Source organism: Necator americanus, chromosome II (genome assembly GCF_031761385.1).
Source record: "Necator americanus strain Aroian chromosome II, whole genome shotgun sequence".
Lineage (NCBI taxonomy): Eukaryota > Metazoa > Nematoda > Chromadorea > Rhabditida > Ancylostomatidae > Necator > Necator americanus.
In genome coordinates this window covers 26713327-26732934 of record NC_087372.1, presented here as the reverse complement: position 1 = coordinate 26732934, position 19608 = coordinate 26713327, and the positions used below count along the sequence as shown (strand labels likewise).

Here is a 19608-nt window from a genome sequence, read left to right as displayed (position 1 = left end):
CTAGGATTGTAGAACGAAATAATAATGCGAAGTCAGGTCAAGGATACAAAGAAACAATGATATTTAAATGCACTAGAATCGAAACGACTGAAGTCTGGTGCAATTGCGTAGGCAATTGCAATCAAGCTGGAGCACTCACCAGCTCCAACCAGACGGCAAGTAATAAGAAGGGGTCCTACATCGAATTCGAGCGGAATCGTCTACATCACTGCACCAGTCATCTCTTCTACCCATTTGTACATACCTTTGCCAATATTGAAATTCAGATGTTACTTGGCGAGCATCCACTTGCATCTGTATTCGTTGGGGACGGGGGCAGTCAGTGGCGCCCTTATTTCCCGAAGCTCTAACTACTTTTTTCTCTTAGTAAAGTAAGTTTACATGTCATAGATCCTCTAAGACCAATGCTTAGGCCTTAGGGCCATGATTGATTTGATTATTTACTTCGAGAAATAACTGCGTCACTGAGTGCCCCCCCACAACGACAAGTTACAAGGATTCTGTATCACCGCGCAAAAGGGCTTGGGTTGCGACAGACTCATCCGGTTGAGCACATTCGACGCCAGCTATAAATGCATGGTGTGGATGTAAAGTGACCTTTCAGAATTATTGTACAAAAAAGACATAACTGGTGCAAAAATGGAAACAAGTATAGCACCAACTCGTAAAATACTAGAACGCTCAGATATAGGGAAGCTTTCAAATGCTGCGCGCATCTTCTTATTCTAAATGAGGTCTACTTTGTTAGCGCAGTTTCGGTCAAAGTTTCGGCTGCCTAACGAACTACGCAAAGGCCCGATCCCAAACACTGCGCATCAAAAGTGAGCAGACTTTTTTGGCAAACATAAATCGCATGCAGAAGAGAAACGCTCTGAGGTGATCCATAGTCCCCTAAGAGTATTGGTTTGCCTAACGGGATGAATGGAACCAGCAAAATCATCGGCGGCAGTATTAATGATCACGACCGCGTAAGCCCTAACGATTCAAATCAGTGTTGGTTTTCAGGGAGCAGGAAGCGTACATACACACCACGCCGATTTTGGCGTCGTCGCATTTGGGTCAAGCGATTCGCACTAGGGCGCGTTAACTGGAATAACTAACGATTTTTTTCAGTTTTAACTTTAAAAAACCATGCCATCAATCATTGAACAAGCTGTTTGCCCTCTGTCCGTTTTGTTAAGGGCAGCATATCACGATTTTAAGGTGGTGCAGAACCCGTAGGTAAGGCGCAGAATTTGGGTAGTAGAACGTGAAACACAGCGTGGTTCCGCTCGTCTTTCCTTAATTGACGTTAAGACGGTGTCTTTCAAGCGGCTTCAGTTGTAACGCGCCACCATTGCGCACGCGCCGCATCCAGGTGCGAGCGGTCCAAGATCGATGATTTCTTCTCGCGAGCTTATTCAAGTAAAACCAATGAATAGGCCGCTGAGAATGGCCGTTGAGAAATAGATCCTGTGAATAGAAGCGTTCCTCGTGGGAGCAAAAGTGACTCATATGCTGTTCTTGACGACGATCAAGGAATCGACCTGGGTTCAGTAATCTACTAGCCGAACTCTAAGCTTTTGCGCTGATCGCTGATTCGCAGTTCCCAACTTTTCACAACGTATGTATAAAGACAAGAGAAGGGAAATCAACGGTTAACGTTGGAGATCAACCCTATCCAAGATCGCTGCTATGAGATGTTAACTTGTTCATCAAGGCGCACTCTTTGCATGCATGCTTAGCTTTACCCACAGTCACCTGCGAGCTGTTGAGAAAGCAGTGCCGCTTCGTACGTAATCGTTTATAGGATGATGCACCATGAACTGAATGTTTTCACCGGACTGTGGCTACCGCCGTCACACCGAGTCTTATGACCATCAGATGATCACAACCGACCGGAACGTGCCTTGCGGACAACTGTATATATTATGGCCAACCGAAATGAAGCACGGTGCGGTTGCGTTAGCGGCTGCGCTCCACCGCCGCTTTCTTTTAGATTGTTACCATTCCGAATGTGATGTATGCAGTGTGTCTAGAAGGTCACTAACAATGGATAAACACTCGTTTTTGAAAATCCAGAATACTTCTGATGCCTTCCTACCGGATACTTCTTACTGCTGGAATCGTGCTCTACATTTCAAACTCATTTCCATCATGTCTCTCATTCTTCTGCCGCCTTGCTTGGGACGCGATGACTCCACTGGCTAGTTTCCTTTCTTGTTGGGAGTTGTTGTGCAGTGCACTCGGAACGATATCAAAGCTTGGCAAGGAGAGAAGGGGGATTTAATGGGATATGTATAGCATCGAAAACCTCGAACCATTTCCAGGAATCTGATAATGAGGAGATTCTCGAAAAGTCAAGCCAAAGATAAAATTTCATGAAAACCTCGTTGGCAAAACGAGGAAATATAACTACAGTTTTTCACATGCAGTTCCAATGGATATAGCTTCTGTTCTGAATATATAGCGATTATCGGAACACTGAGTAGTGTGGCGCTTTACTGAATAAATATAAGATTGTTCCAATCAACGGCCCCATGTAAATCTATAGTCGGGTCAAAATGACGAAACGAACAAAGTAGTTGCGGTGCATTTGCGTACGCGTTCGAAACGACGCGATGGAGGCAGCAGTTAGAACCGAGTTGGGACCGTCGCAAACTGCAGCGATGGGGAAGCCGCGTACACGACTGCACACGTCGTTTTGACCCTACTATGCTTGAGCTGCTGCGCGGGCGGTCGTGTCGCGGCAGACTGCCTTGTTACAAACTCTGCTGTATCTTGTGCTCCATCACATGTGGGAAGAGACTGCGTGGTTGCGAGCATTCCTTATGAACACGCAGAGAAGTTATAAGATTCCCAAGCTCTATCAAAGCAATAGAGAGAACTAGTTGTGAAATTTCCTTAGCTGAAACACTGGTATGTTCTCTTCGAATGTACGCAACTTTATTCTCTGCTAACGATTTTTTGTCTGAAGGTTCTCTTTAGAAGTAGTCTACGAGCATAGTCAGCAACATAACCCTGCTTATCCATGTACTCACAGAAAACGTTGGAAAAAAGGACACCGCTGCTCACAACTAACTGAACTAATTGCTTAACTAACTAATTGAGGAACCTGAACTAGTCCTGGAATATACCGAGGCTCCAAGATACAAGAGCATTTGAACTGTAAATACAATTCACAATGCTGAGATGTCGAGAAGAGATGAGGAGCCTTTAAAAGTGTTTCTAAAGCTGGTGTTCTTCTTTAATAAATAACGATCCTCTAAACTTAAGAATGTTGGCACTATCGGAGCCTTTTTAGGATTTTTTTTTGAACTCTCGTTTAAGATGTTTAGTTGGAAATGTAGTTGAAAACAATGAGAGACCTAAATCCGCAAGTCAGACAGTCGGGTTCATCTTGAAAAGAAAAGGATTTACTGTGTTTTAGTGGTGCTACGGCATCTGTCTCTTTATTCGTTACATACACGATTTCGCTTTTGTCCAGGATGCTGATTGTTGATGTTGTCAGTGCATGTTGAATTGTCCCTTTTCTCGATCCTGACGTCTACATAAATTTTGTGCTTCGGATTCTCTCCCACTTTCGAGCTCCAGTTTTCACCGTCTGATAATTCAGCGTCCGATTTCCAAACGGTTTAATGTTTCTATGGTGTTTTGCCACACCATGATGATTGGCTGATGTTATGACATGAAAAAAACTCCACAAATACAGAGAGACTTAGTTCAGGATTCACCATCTACATTCTATATACACGACTAGCTTTTGAATTAAAAATAAAGTACGCAGAGTAGGCTAGCACGTTTGGGAATGCGAATTGGCGGCCGATTTTAATTCAGAATCACTTGACGCGCGTGCAGACTTATTATACTTGATTCATCCAGTAGTAAGTGTTTTTCTGCTCCCAGGCAACTCTGGTACCAATTTATCGATGCACTGCAAAGGCTAAAGGCTTGGTTTCCTTTAGGACGGTTTCGAACCAGTGACAGTGCAGTTGCAGGAGACTCCCTTACCGACTTCGCTACACCCGCCCTGGTTTTTGCATAGGAGAAATATATACCGATCGGATTAGTGAATAAGCAGACTCTTGTACACTTTTCTTGTGCAAGAGCTAAATGTGAAAGCAAGCGGATCTTGGTATGCATGTGATCCAAGGTTTCCATACTTTTGATCTTTTCTAATGTTCTATGATACAGCGTTCGTTGCTCGAAGGTGCTCAGTCGACGTGAGGCAGTACCTCCTCGTTGAAGGGGGGAACCGAACGGTCTCCACAGAGGACGTAACGGGTCACTGAATACTTTCAACGCAGACTGTATACTGCTCTGATCTCTTTGAATAATTAACATTTGACAGATATGGCTCACGAATTCCTGATGTCGTCCAACTCTTGGGAAGACGAGCGCGAAGCCACCTGCGTCCCGGTCATGATCTTGTTGAAGATCAAGAAGAGTGTTCTTATAGTATGTTTAATAGTGATACACCACGGCGAGGAGATGGACAATTGCGCTCGGTAATGTCACCCGCCGACCGAGTTTAGCAAGCCACTCATTCACTACTTCACTTCGACTTTTCTATAACCTTCCTTTAACCTGTGTACAATAAACAGTAAAAATACTTGGTTAGTGTAGAGTAGTATGAATATATGTTATCTACTGAGACCTCTGTATTGTTTCCGTCCAAGTCACTTATAGTAGGGTCAAAACGACACGATGCATTTGCGCAAGCGACTGCGATCGAGGCAGTGCGGAGAAGAGTGGCGGTTAGAATCCGGGGACAACGTTGTTGACACCATTCTCGGCTGTAGTTCGTGATGTAGTTCCCTCCTCGATTTCAACCGCTATGTCCATCGTGCCGCTTCGAGCGATGCCGCTTGCGTAACTGACCGTACTCCATGTCGCTTGGACCCTGCTACAGTTATTTGATGTTTGTGCAGTTAAGAATACCATAGCACAAAGCGTCTGTAGTGACGAGAAGCTGCACATCATAACTTTGCAAGATCCTTTATTTTCTCCTTTCATCTCTAGCGATTAATGTAATATAAGCATTTATATCACATTTGCAAATGATACATAACGTGGCTTATTCTAACGAGTAGAAACATTTATCTTCTTACACGAAGACATAGTGAGTATAGTGACCAATAGTTTTTACGAAGATGAGTAAAAGAGAGCTGATATAAACAACATCACAAATCAGAATCATTTTAATTGAGCAAAAACAAATCTTGGTGAGCAACAATGTGCAGAAAATTTGGACCCATACAGAAGCGGACATCACATTGAACTTACTGAGCTGTGCTTCAAGAATTACGAAACTTTACAAAATCAAGTGGTTGGGAATGAAATCACGTTGTGCGGAGACGCGAATGTCACATGAGATGCTAGGTAGTTCGTGGAAGTAACGAAAGTCAAATAACCTGTCTTCGTATTAGCTATGCAGACTTAAAGTGGCACCTTGGCTTTGAATGATCTACGCTTCGAGAAGCTTTTCGTCCACGTCGTCGTCGTCAGGCTTGATCAGCACTGAAATAATGGAACTTATTAGCGGATCCGACAAACTGTCCAAGTATTGACCTATTTGGAGGCGCCAAACATTCGCATGCAGTGAAAATTTTCAAATCAAGAGGAACAATAAAGCCAGAGAAGCTTAGACATATTCTCTGGCGTAAATCTTTACTCTGCAAATATGGGCCTGAAGTAGACGATGCAGAATGGAACCTCTGTTGGAGCATTCCGAGCGACAGAATCCCAAACACTTTGTTGTCTCACGTGACCAAAGGTAAGGCAAGAAATCTACTACGAAATTTGATAAATCAGTGTTTGAACGATCCAGAAAAAAACGAGGAAATCACGCGGAGGAACGGCAGATTTTTGCAACAGTAGAACTTGCTTCTTGTCTATGCACAAAAGATACGTCGAATTTTCAGTTTCCCATTTAATGCTTTGGGGTGCGGGACAAGAGGTACCCATGAAAACCGGCTGACCTCTCCTGTCCTCCCTTCAGCACCGCGCTCCTCCACGTAATTACGGCTGCCTCTCCACCAGCTAGATATCCTCCACGACCGCCTGAGATCACCTACACCCCGCCTTCCTATTGCTCTCTGATCAACGTCGCGCGCGACGTTCGCACCGCGACGAAGCAGTAGATAGTACGAATTTTGAAGGGAGGGGAGTGAAAAACGAATTGACACAGCAGATTCTGATGTACGGATATAGTAAACTAAGCGCATATTATTGGGGATAAAAGCGAAGAAGTAGATCCTTCTATCCAATGTAATTTTACATAAGCAAACATTATCTCAAAAAGATGCTCCAGGGAAAATAATAACATGCATACATTTTCACAGATCTCATAACTTAACATTTTGCCCTAAGTCTTCTACATAAACTAGCAGTGCATAAGTATGTGTTTGTCACGATGCCATGCAACGAATTCGTGTTCAAATTTCAACTGCAGCAGCTATAATAACAGCAACTTTATGCGCTTATTACTTTGTATACATTCTTTAAACTCCTTTCTTCATTTTATCTTTTCAAAATTTTATTTAGATATAATGTTTATATAGAGCGCATGTCAAATATTTCAATACTTGCTTGCACGTTTTATACAATAGAACTTTGTATGGTACTTCAAACTTCTTTCAACATCGTTTTATCGCTTCAATTCTATCTATTCTCTACATAAAATCAATATGACAGGTTAGGTGTATTAGTGGCGAACAGAGACCTTTGTATCTTCAAGATATACCTTTAGGTACAGTGTATGTCTGCGAGACATTATTCGCGCCTCGTTAATCGTTGGATGCCAGTTTTACCCAGCTAGATAAGCAAAAAGAAATTCTTAGAAAGCGCAAAAAAAGTAAAGAAAATAGCATAACACCGATCAGTGAGACATTTTTTGAAACATCTCTTACATTCCCAGAGAAGAATGAGTGTTTTCCACCTAACAACTCGAAACTGGATAATTTCATTTTCACTCGCATTTCTAAATCGCATATCACTTATACAAACCTATTTCATTCTTTCCTTCTTTTATATTAACTTACAAGCACACTTTATGTAGACCTTCGAAAAACATCTAACACCAGGTACTTTCCTTTCCGTTCGATTTTAAAAGCGCATCATAAGAGGCTGTAGGCGCGGCGAAAAAAAAATCGTCGTAAGAGCGGTAGACGCGGCAAAGTGGGGGTAAGGGTGGCGTGCGCGGGGAACGGTAAAGAGGGTCCCGGCGGATTCTCCGCGAATGCCTCCGAGAAATAACGTGCCCAATGGATATGGCGTTACAGAGGTACGCTGTTTTAGGCGACAACCGTCTTAGATGCTCTTCGGGCCATAGAGGTGCAAAGGACTACACAGTTATAAGGAAACATGTAAAGAAGAGTGGTATGAGCTGTCGAAAATTACCGAATAAGTCAAAGAATAATAGTGTTAGATAGAAGTATATGGCATTTTGTATGGTGTCTTAAAAAGAAAGGGAGTGAGTTTGTCTTTATATCACCCTCAGAAAGTCTAGAAATTTCCAAATTTGAACTCTTTTCCTTCCTGTAAGTCTCAAGAAGTCAGAGATACAGAAGATCCTCTGCCCAGAATAAATTAGGCTACAAAAAGCTTGCTTACGGATTCTGTTCTTTCGTTACTTTAAAGCTATTTTTGTTTTAAAAATTTTGTATATTTGTTTAGGTAATTTATTTTTTTATGGTTTTTTGTTTTGCTTACTAATTGGTGATTATATCCTAGCGGTGATGGAATGATTAGGTTTTTAATTTTTGGCCGCTATCCTGACCACCCAGGCGTGCGCGGGCTTGAACTAATCAGAAAGTCACAATGCGTCACAGTTGTGGACTGTTGCAAGTTAATGAAGTCTTACAGGCGAAAATGTCAAAAAAAAAAGAATTATTGCTCCCATATTCTGAATTCTCTAAATGTGAGCCTTTTAACAGACAATTAGTATTTTGAATGTAAAAGGAGTGAAGAACTTGGAACGATACAAAAACATTCAAAAATCAATCTCAGACTTCTGGATGTCAGCCTAGGCCGACATCCAGAAATCCGAAATTCAGATTTTCTGGAGATAAAAATAGAAATATGAATGAAAAAGTAGAACACTCACATTTGTTGAAGAACGGAATCGCAAGAAAAGCGAGAATATTCCCAACCACGTAGACGTACAACAAGAGGTCTAGCCAAAGATCGTGAACAAAACCAATCGAGACGTTTTGCCAGCACCTCTGTAATTTTCTACTAGGATTTGGGTCGTGGATAATTGAATTTGAGAACCTCATGCGATGCATGCTTTCGTAAGTTCAAAACAGTACTCTTCACATTTAAAAACCAGATCACAAATAATCACCGTAATCACTGCACAATTACCGCAAACAGAAGAAAATGCACTGACGACTGTGTTGACGACTATGACAAGAACATAAATAAAAACCACCTCATCACATGCCACACGCGAATATAGAAGGAAAACCAGTGAATTCAAATCGACAAAATTAGAAAGCAAATCTCCGGATTAGGTCAGAAATCCAAATTCCTCAACCACATTCCATAGGTTTACACTAATAGTCAAGTTTTTTTCTGTAAATTGACTCTCTCACCCCTACTCTTGCTTAAAATCGTCGAAAACACTGCATTACTCGATAGTTTCGTTAAACACTGCATAGATAAGCACTAAGCTAACTTTTTTCTGTAGATGTGTAGTGCTGTTCACATTTTCCTAATTATTCCTCGGCTTGCTGTAGTCGAGTCAAAATGACATAAAACTTGCTGCAGCTACGTAAACAGCTGCGCTCGAAGCGGCGCGGTGAAGGTATGGTCGGGCCGAAACGACGTGAATCACGAGCATAGTTGCGGTGCATTGGCGTACGCTCTCGAAGCGGAGGCAGCAGTCGGACCGTCGCGTCGCAAAGTGCAGCGATGGGTGGTGCCAACAAGGGTTTCGCGACGCTCCACCGAAGCGCCTCCAAAGACGCCGCGCCGCGTGCTTCATGTCGTTTTGACCCTACTGGAGCATTGAAAACTGCAACGACCGTTACGTTCCACCTCGACGCTTCGAGCGCTCCCGTTTACATAATTGCACAGAGCTTCACGCCGTTTTGACCTGACAACTCTTAAAGTTAAATGCAATTAGAAACTAATATTGCAAGAAAACTATGGAAAAATTCTGATAGATGACACCGAAGATGATAAGTTAAACATAAATTCTGTTAGACACAACAGAATGTTGGTCCTCGATGCGCCCTCAGTAGAAGGCAAGGGTACGGTAGTTTTTCCGTAATAACTGCCAAGAAACCAACACTCATCGCAACAGAAACATGTTATCTTCAGAATAGTACGATTTGAGCTCACTTTCCAAAACTATTTCTACCCTGAGAAGACGTCGGGGAACAAAAATTTCCGAGTAATGCATGAAGCATGAAGGCTCCATGAAGGATCAGTGGACGTAAGGAGACTCAGGTTCCTAGAGTCCGCCTGCTACGTTGAACGGTGTCGCGGTCAGAAATCTCAGCACTATATGTCCCGCTTGAATTGCCCAAGAATATAGATGAATTTCTCTCTTTTTTTTTTGTGAAAAGTCACCCTATTAAAAGGAGGCGTTTTGGTGTAAAGCATGCTCGATGATGAACAAAAAATTCAAATGAGAAGATCACATCACGCTCACATGCTCGTCAAGCACCTCCTTGTCGTCGTCACTGATGCAGTCGAGTTTCTCCTCAAGTTCTGTAAGAAAAATCTCCTCCTTTTCGGCTAGACCGAAATGTTCGTGGAATGATCGCGACGCCGCTCCACATCCAAACCATGCCCATAACACAGCCAACAGCATTGTCATCACAAATACTGCCATGATGGCGAACATCACCCAACCGAGCCGTCGATGTACAAGACACTGAAGTGAACAGATAATCGGCACATCAAAACACTTCAAAAGAACTACGCCTGTGGTCTCTTCATCTTGATGCCCTTAAATGATTTTTTGGAGAATTTTTTGCAGAGGAATGGAGCTTAAAGAAGAGCACCAGGAGAAGCAAGTTTTAGGATTGATTTGGGACAGAAACTTCCTCGCAGATGCTTCGAATTTGCGCAGACCGACTTTCATTCATTTTCAGCAAACAATATCAATTTAACGTAGTTTTAGAACCTCCTAAGGGGGCCTATTTTTGAAGTATTCAAGAGGGCGTGGGAATAGTCATCCTCAACATGTCCTGCAAACCAAGAGTATTATTTAAAGCGATTTCCAAATAAGCATGTTTGGCAGTACGTAACATGCGAACACAAATATGATCCAAAACACAACCAATACCGTTTGGATATCAAAGCAATTACTTGGAAAGGTTGAAAAGACACGGGATCTCTGCTTTCCAGTTGAACGGTTCCTGGTTCCAATTTTCAGTGCAAGTTGCTGCCTTATATAAAAACAGCAAAGGTGCATTTTTTGTTCTTGATTTGCATTTTTTGCACTTGATTCGTTTTGAGCAAGATATTCCGAAATTCTTATGTATGCCGTAAGAAGATAGTTTTTTTGACTGAGATATGCTGCATCGCGTTTCATCATTGACGGACATTAAAGGCAGCCAGCCTATCAAGGAACCGACAATGTCAGAGTATCTGCGGGCGAACATAGAGCTTGAAGAGCAGATTAGGAGTACGGGCGTAGCTGCGTTCAATTCTCCCTATCGTCCTGAAAAACGGCGTGGGAAACTGCGTTTGTACCTACGAAGTACGTGAAAACGCAACACTCTTGTGCACGTGCCGAATCCATAAAAATATTTTTTTTATGTTTTTTGAGGGGACGGAGCGTGTGCAAGGGTTAAGCGCTCAAACGCATCTCGCAGGACCAAATGCTGTTTCTACGTCGTTTTTCGGGACGATTGGGGGAATTGAGCGGGGCCTATTACACGTTCTGTACATATTTAGAAATACAAAAGATAATACATATTTTAGCAAAATTTAATTAAAGACGAATGGTGTTTAGTAGTTTTCATGGTACAGTGTTTTATCGCAATGTTTTGCACTTCCTTTTCCATATTTCAGATTTCTTAGAAGAAATATTATTAGAAATGAACAGCGAGTGTGCGTATTCGCCTCCGAACTCATCTTGTGTAAGTGTGGCGGTGATGATTACACATTGCGAGGAATAGATCAACTGGTTGAGTGAAATGTAAGTGGAAAACTGACCAGGTGACTGGGATTCCCCTTCCTGTCGTTGAAGTCAAAAAACTGAGGAATTATGATGAGCATACACAGTAGCACTCCAACCGTTGACACTACCCATAGGATCATCATCTTGTATTTGTACTGCAAAGCATTCCTGCTAAATTTCAGTTGCAGGCAGTAAACCCCCAAGATAAGAAAATGGCAACAAAAGCGGGTTCTACGCCAACAGCTACATCACCAGCCTGATAAACATTTGAACTAACCATTTCGAGCTGGTGCTGCTCCTCCTGGGTCCAGTCAAATCCCGGCACATTTTTCTTCACAGTGTCATCAAACATCCGGTAAGCTATGGGTAGAATTAGTGCGGCAGATTTGTAGTAAGCTTCACTTAAATGAAAAACTCTCCTTATATTGTAGAAAAGAGACCGCCGGCAAAAAAAAAGAAATAAAAAACACGATGTGCGAAATTCTGCACTCAAGCTTTTCCTTTAAAATCTGTGGAATCACTTGAAAGGATTGACGGACTTCCTTGTCGTGATATTAGATTAACGCTGGACAACGTCTGACATCGTTTTAGCGAATTTAGAAAAAAAAATCGGAATGCGCCGTCCTCCCTTCGAAATTCGGAATGGACGTGAAAATTATCAGAGAAACAATTATTGTAGATGGATGAGTTTATCAGAATTCAAGAACGGTAGTAAACCCTACATATCTATTTAAACCTTAGCGTGATCAGTCATTAAGGTGACGCATATGTAGAAACATCCCATTATGAAAAGTGCACACACATACAAAGAAAGCGCAAACTCATGTTATCAAACCACGTTTTCATTAGCAATCTATTATTTCTAATCGTTATTTTATTATTATTCACCAGTCTGAATGTCCGACTAAAGCCGGACCTCAGACTTTCGGTGGTTTTAGCTTCGCTCCCCTTCACTGATCAATGAAAGTTAATGGTAGTGGTGTTTTATGTAAAATTAGACTTGTGTTTTTTTAAACAACGCTTTCCTTCTCTTCTTTATATTATAAATTGAGGCGAAAGACTACGGGATTTTTCTTCTAAACGTGTCAATTTTACAATTGGAGAATATTCGACCATCAGCTGCAAACACTCCTTCGATGCCAGAATAATATAGATACAATTTGAAAGCATTACTCGAAGTATGGGCATTCCTCCTGATTTCTCCCAATGTTTATCACAGAATGATGTTTTAACATTAAATGACGTGAAAGACATTATTCTACTGATAAAGATAACGTTCCACGTCAGATCACATAAACATCTTGCTACTATTTAAGCAGCCAGTTTCTGAGAACGGTATGCTACAAATTTGAGGCGAACGAAGAAGGAAATAGGCACGCGGAGGAGTCATAAAGGTGAAAAGCAAAGAGCTCAGTGGTCACGGCAATGAAACGGCTCCAACCATCTATCTTTTGCGTCATGTACACTAAGTTATTGCGCACCAATGACCGGGTCCACCGACGCCGGTGGATCCGTAGCATATTATAGCAATCTGGCGCCGGCGCACCAATCTAACGCCGGTGGACCCGTCGCACCTCTTTCTATAGGTATCTGGCGTCAGTGGACTCGTCGCAACACATTTTATAGCTATCTGACCCCAGCTCACCAATCCGACGCCGGGTGGACCCGTCGCACCCCTTTTTTCGAATTTTGTGACACACAGACAAACACACACACACGCACACACACACAACGGACTAAGCTCGTTATTATATATCATGATATTATTCACAAACCATTTTATCATATTTTTATATTATTCATCTACATATTCTTATTATTTATTTATTCATTCATGGATACAATAGATAGCCCCCCCGATTTAAAGACATCACCCCACGAATCTACGGTACGGATTTGTGGATGGATCTACGGTATGGATTTGTGGAGGTGGTACGGATTTCAGGTGGAATATGCGTATAAGGGATCGTAGATTAAGGAGAGCGGGGTGATTCCGACCATTTCTTCCTAGTTGCCGTAAAAACGGCCCGGAAGATACGGCTTCGAGCGTTCCGGCGCGCTATTTTCTACAACGAGTTCGACTGGAGCGCGTCAGCCTTCTGCACGCGCCGCATCTTCAGGGCCATTTTTTACAACAATTAGGAAAAGATGGACAGAATCGGCCTTCCCCTCTCCATAAGCTACGATCCCGTATACGAATACTCCACTTGAAATCCGTACCACCTCAGATTCGTGGAGTGATGCATTTAAGTGATTTTAAGTTCGTAACCCTGCCTCTTTGAAATACCGCCGCTGTGATTTAGTCGGGGAACCATAATTTTTATGCACCCCATATCGATTAGTGATTAACATGCGCTGCGCAAAAACGCGAAAATGCACCACATGTTAATCACTAATCAATATGCGGTGCGAAAAAATCCTCGTTTTGTTAGTCGTTGTTGCGAGCTTCGCTACTTGACTTTGTTAGCAAATGAAGAGCATTTCCGGTATTAGTAGTAATTGCCGAAACCGAATTAACTGGAGATCGGAAGTAGGGAACAGCGTTTTGCTTCGCATTCTAACACAGCTCTTTTTTTTTCTTTTTTTTTTTTGAGAGAGAAGTAAAAAAGCTCCCCTCGATGCTGTTATTGGTGTGTAAGCACAGATCATTTGAGAAGCAAAAGTACTTTGTTTAGTTTTTAGAGTGTCAATAAACATAATAAATGTGTGATGGAGAGCAGTACTTCTAATCATGTTCTACTACTGCTAACATAATAATTAATTGCTTTTGGATGTGTTCTATACCAAGGTAGATCAAAGAAATTTTCGGATGATGATTCCCAAGAAAAATCACATAAGATCCCCGTATTTTCATGCTACAACGCACACCTTCATGAGCTTTTATTTCATCACCTGTGCCAGTTAGACCGTTATTCCGCCCATTAAACTGAGACCTCCTATTTCTGAAGAAATTTTCACGAGGTACTCTGTTAGAGCGGGTTTTTATTACGCGAACTCATGGGGTTCCATCACATAAGCAAGTAATTGTTCTGCTCCTGTTCTGCGCTCTCTGGTGCCCTACCACCGATAAATCCATAAGCATAGTGTTCTCAGAGCAATTCTTTCTTGTTGAAAAGATTAAGACAGTAAAGTTAGTAGCAGGAAATATGGGCAGTGACACAGTATGTAGAATGTAAGGATGATGAGTGCGGAATTACTCCAAAAATTAGAATTATTTGAAGTTGAACTTCTATTTGGAATAATCCGATTTTGTTCGAAGGAAAAGAGCAGAATGACTGAAACTAAACACAATCGAATACCTTATTGCGAGTACGAAGGCACAGTAGAGAAATTGAAATCCGACGAATAGAAACACCGCGTATTTGTAGTACGGTGGGAATAAACGAGAGACATAACTCATCTGAAAAAAATAGTTCAGAAATCGAGCTGACCAAAACGTGAAAGCGAGGAAATAAGAATCAACAAAATCAAAAAGAGTTCTACTCCTGAAATCGTATTATATCCACGAGAAATACTCAGCCGTCATGCCCTTCAAATATTTGGCATAGTTGTTCTAAGAGAATTTTTTTGACGTTAAACTAATACACACAAATACACAGTGACTATTCCTAGCTTTTTTCACTATTTTTAAATAAATTCAGTTTTGTCAAACGCCTCGCAGAAGTAGAGTTCCAATTTTTTTCTAAATTCATACATGAAGCTTGAGCATTCTATTCAATTAGCAGCACTGCGAAGAATCAAGCAACACTAGAAGTGCAAGTTTCAGAAGAAGGCGAAATCGACACCGAAAAGATAAAAATAGAGCTAACTCGCTTAAATGCGAGACCATGGAAGCTGGCTCCTTCAAAGAATGCCCCCCTAAATCCAACTTTGAAGTCCAAACCAGCAATTGTGCAGTTTTTCGAAGGAACACAATAGGAAGGTAGCATTAAATCCAATAAAATGACTGCAGGCTGCAAAATTGTGGCCCCCTGTTAGTAGTTCCATTTGCCCAGCATCTCTGCACACATCAATGTGACCTCCTCGAAACCGATCCCAAACACGCTCACAATCTTCTTTTGGACTACTAAGATGATGGTGATCATGATCCATGAAAATATGTGCAATGAATTTAGGATTCTGCAGCACGTCCTTAAACTGGTTAGGATTAGTGATAGCGCATTGTTTCTAGAAGGAACTCTTCTCCTTTCCCTGCGTAATGAGATCCTTCGTTTGAGCGAGCGACTCATGGAATGACTCAAAGAATCTTTGCTATATCAACCACGTCAAGAACAGGAGTGAAAAATGTATGGCATCAAAGATGTTGGAGTGAAAATTCCACAAAGAAGAGGTATCCTTCGTTTGATACATTTAACTGGGAAAATACTAAAAGAAAACAACATTTCTGAATAGTCATATTCAAAAAAGGAACAAATTCCAGCCACTATTTGAATAAGCTTTAAACGGCTTCTTCTGAGTGCAAACTAAAGAGTGTCAATACTTCCAAACCACCGAAGTTCGCCAACGACGTCTCTATCTCTATCCAGAACGAAATCTGCCGAAATTTCTAAACACGGAAAGAGATGTGCCGGCGAATGTGATCGCTGTGAAATCAGATCTCTCCAGATAAAAACAAGTCCACAGTGGCAAGCCAAAAACATGCATAGGTTGCTAATTACAAAGAAACCGCTATTAAACTAAGCGTTGACGTCAAACGTAACAGAAAACTGAAGGGAAACGTGAGATCTGCGGTCGGCCGCTTTGGGCAATGAATACTATTTAAATTTGGATTAATTCAGGCGATAGCTGCTGAAAAATGCAGACGCCAACTCTATTTTTAGACCTGCGATCAAAAATCTTGCGACGGCCCAGATTCGGCTTTGCTCTGCAGTGCCGATCTTAAGAAAACCGTGAATAGCTCGTGCATACCAGCGACACGATAGGAACAAGGTATCTCCTTGATCTCTGCTGAGCTAGATATTTTTTAGCAGATGTGTCAGAGTTTCCTCAGCACCAAAAGGCTTTTCATGAATTTTTGACGTTGGAAATGAGTAGTTGTTGATTTCACAGAGGGGACGACAGGAAGGAAACAAATATTACATTAGAATTACAGTAATGGGAAAAGGAAGTGCACCAACATAAAACAGCAAGGCACAGCTGATTGCTCCCAGTCATGTGAACAATAATCCTCTGGAGCATATGTCGTGAAAGAAAGTTGCTGAGGAACGATTTCAGCGAGATTCAAGCAAATAATCTAATAAGGGTACTTCAGAGAGAAGCAATAAGCGAGTTTTGCGTGTTAAGCGAAAAGAGAGGAGGCCGAGAAGAAGCGGAAAGGAACATGTTCGAAATCATAACTAAGTAGCGAGCTAGATGCTAAGAGTTGGAAAATGCTGTCCCCAAACTGAAAGAGGAGGAGGAACTCGAAGAATTCTGCTGGAAATTCAATCTAACGAAAGAACTCCAAATAAAGGATTACTGGAGAGCCTGCTAAAAACAGCCTCAGGAAAGCTGCCTTAGGCTCTTTTGGAATGCGGCTACAGAGGTGAATGGTTGTTGATTTCTTTGTTTACTTGATTATTCATTCTGCAATGTGCATTTCAAAGATAAGGTGATTGAGAAAGCGGACCAGGCAACACGACACTACGAAAACAGACGGAAAAAAGCAGCATAGTCGCGGTGTCCACGACCAAAATCGAAATGGATAGGAAAAACTTCTGCATAAAAGGGCTACCCGGAGAGGGAGAAGAACATCCTAATTAACGTGACAGAGAAAAGTATTGTAGGGTAAAAATGGATCGGCACCAGCACGTATTTTGATTGGTGACTTTGCGCCTGAACTCGCAGACTCCACTTTCATCCTAGTAGTGACTAGCATATAATTTCGCTAGAAAATTCTAAGACACTCTCTTCATTTTGCTCTATGGAGTTATGCAAACCAACGGAGAACTTCTTAAGATTCTACCTTGTTCTCCATTCTCTAGCAGTACGTTAAAAGAAGTCTCACAAGCAACAAAGAACAAAGTTCTCACTTTTCAAGGAAACACGGTTGCGACGAGGGCAATACGATTCAGAGTGCTCAGTCGGTGAATAGGAGTCAATAGATTGGACCTTCTTGAGATCCGCAGCTTAACGAAGAGCGGGAGCGGGGCTGCGAAGAGAGCAGAACTCAAACAACCGGGCCGCGATAACATCGTATAATGATAACGCCAAAAATTGAGTCAACAATTTTGCTACTGATAAAGCCGCACACGGCTGGACAGCCGCTAGGAAACCCGTAAACGGCACAACAGCAGAACGCAGCTGCTGCAGGAAAAGTGCATTCCTCGAGAGATCCTTAGATGACGGTAACCATCTTGTTTTTGCAAGATTCATCTTGCATTTGCATGGCTTCGTTCCCGTAATCTTCAAAGGCTTTGGACTTCCCATCCTTCCCACCATCGTTGCAGATGTAGTATATCTTGAAAATAACGTCTATCAGGTATAAAAAGTTATTTTCAGGGTTTCTTGAGCTTAGCCTTGAAAATGGGTCATGTCTTATTCACCTATGATTTCCTATTCAATTCACACAATCGAGCTGTTTATCTTACGCTAATAAACACAATGTACAGAAGACACATTGTAAACACGAAGGGCGTTGATAACACTCTTCGCATTAGCGAGACGGAAATGAGACTGGAAAGTGGGCAATTAGCACTAAAAGGCTATGACTTACCCAAATGATCTGAAACACAAGAACAAAATTACCTAATGGTGATCTGTAAATTCCAGCCATAGCCACTCGCTGCTTTGAGCAGAGGCTGGAATTTTAAGTAAAAAGGATCACAAAATACCGAGGAAAAGTACAGCAGAAATAACAGGCGGGAGTCAGCTATTTGCTGGATTGCTGCCTAATTTCGAGGCGTTTTATTTCGATTAAATATTTGCTCTCGAATAATATTTTTCTCAATTTCAAATATGTTATTTATGTAGCTCTATAGCTCTGAACCCCTTCGAGTGAACGCTTTTTTGAATTTCTACATTAAACTTGAAATAAAGTAAAAAAGGTTTTCAGCTTTTAAAAGTTAAGAAGTACCGAGACGAAAGAATTGAGGTTTCCGACACATTTTTCTTGTTCAATTCAGTTTGGAGGAGTAAGAGTGAAAAAGAAACTAAGAAACATCTGTAGTGTTTACGGATACGATGTCATTGGTGAAACAACAGATACTTCAGTGTAAAAACACACTTTTCAAAGTGACGAGAGCACTTATTCGAAAAAACCCCATTGAAATAAAACTGAAGCCAATTAAACAAGAATCCGGTATGAAATGGGCTCTTAGTTGAGCCGTATACCTGAGCTGCCACTGCAATTGACTTTTCCAGTTGCGCTGCCAAAGAAATAATGTTATGAGTTGATGAGAAAAACGGCATTCCGCTAGTTTTACTTCTTAGCCAGTTACCATCCACAGATGCTCACAGGAAAAGATTTTGGGTACACAAGAACCATGACGGAAAAAATTGCATTTGATATAATACACGCAATATTGGTATTCAAAAAATAGAGCAAGAAATAATTTCCACAGTCCTTTTTATCCACCACATTGTTTTCCTCTATTCATTAACGAGGCATTCATTGCTTCAAGCAAAAAAACAAGCACTTTGATTAGCACAGATTTCCTGCTTACGAGTTTATTATGTACGAATTCAACTTTTCTTTCTCGACTCCGAAACCGTAGCTGATCCTTTAAAAAAAATTAAGGCAATTAGTAAAATGGTAGTGAATCTCTGTGAGAATGGATGGAACTGCAAAATGTGAAATATTTTCGCCTAGAAAAGCTCTCTGCACTTGATACGAAGAAAGAGAAAGGGAATGTGCTCTATAAAAGAGAATAGCAAAGGCAAATTATTCCCCGTTAATTAAGTATAACTAACGTTACAATAGCAATATCTTATTAATGACATGGAAATGAACATAGAAGCTGATGCAAAAAACCATAGAGCTCGGGAAGTAATTTCTTAGAAACAATTGATGTGCAGTGATGTTGATTAGTTGAGAAAGGAATGACGGAAGATTAAAATTCGACATATTCTAGGGATGTGAACGTAAAATGTAGTGCGATAAAATGCTACAATATTCACCAAAAGAATGGTGATTAGGCATCTTACATTTTATTATTTATTATTTTTTGTTATTTTCAATAAAACAAGAACAGATTTTTTGTACTGCGTGCAATTGTACTTAATGAAACTCCCATTTCAATGGAAAATTTTCCGAGAATTCGCGTTGGAGTCAAATACAAGTAATCATTCAGTTGCTTAAAATCCATGTGTAAAATTTTCTCTCAGAAGATGTCAGCTGTTATAATTCTACGCTCCGAGTATGGTTGAATAAGAAAAATGACAATAAAGCGGTCACGTATTTAAAACTATGGGAAACATTGCAGCAACTTTTTTACGCTGTCGCAATGAAAAATCGGGTTTTTGTTGTAATGCAGCCAAAAAGACAGAATAAAGCAAATCTGAAACAGAGA

General features: G+C 41.2%; 3 protein-coding genes across 4 annotated transcripts; all 3 read right to left on the bottom strand.

The window, feature by feature from the left end:
* Nucleotides 1-4737: 4737 nt before the first annotated feature.
* Nucleotides 4738-4995, bottom strand: RB195_019588 (uncharacterized protein; the record flags this gene model as incomplete). The annotated part of the gene is made up of 1 exon (XM_064187507.1): nt 4738-4995. The coding sequence occupies one exon, from the start codon at nt 4993-4995 to the stop codon at nt 4738-4740; it is 258 nt and encodes an 85-aa protein (XP_064043388.1).
* A 451-nt stretch (nt 4996-5446) lies between these two features.
* RB195_019586 (uncharacterized protein) lies at nt 5447-18508 on the bottom strand (the record flags this gene model as incomplete). 2 transcript variants are annotated; one of them, XM_064187505.1, is made up of 7 exons in its annotated part: nt 5447-5499; nt 8087-8204; nt 9641-9865; nt 11155-11274; nt 11397-11520; nt 14419-14519; nt 18431-18508. In XM_064187505.1, the coding sequence occupies 7 exons, from the start codon at nt 18506-18508 to the stop codon at nt 5447-5449; spliced, it is 819 nt and encodes a 272-aa protein (XP_064043386.1). The 2 variants fall into 2 exon arrangements, with proteins under 2 accessions (XP_064043386.1, XP_013308092.2); XM_013452638.2 differs by lacking the exons at nt 14419-14519; nt 18431-18508 and having other exon boundaries at nt 11397-11471.
* On the bottom strand, nt 11518-17527 carry RB195_019587 (uncharacterized protein; the record flags this gene model as incomplete). The annotated part of the gene is made up of 4 exons (XM_064187506.1): nt 11518-11520; nt 14419-14519; nt 17131-17226; nt 17374-17527. 4 exons carry the CDS (start codon nt 17525-17527, stop codon nt 11518-11520), a joined length of 354 nt encoding a protein of 117 aa, XP_064043387.1.
* Nucleotides 18509-19608: the final 1100 nt, after the last annotated feature.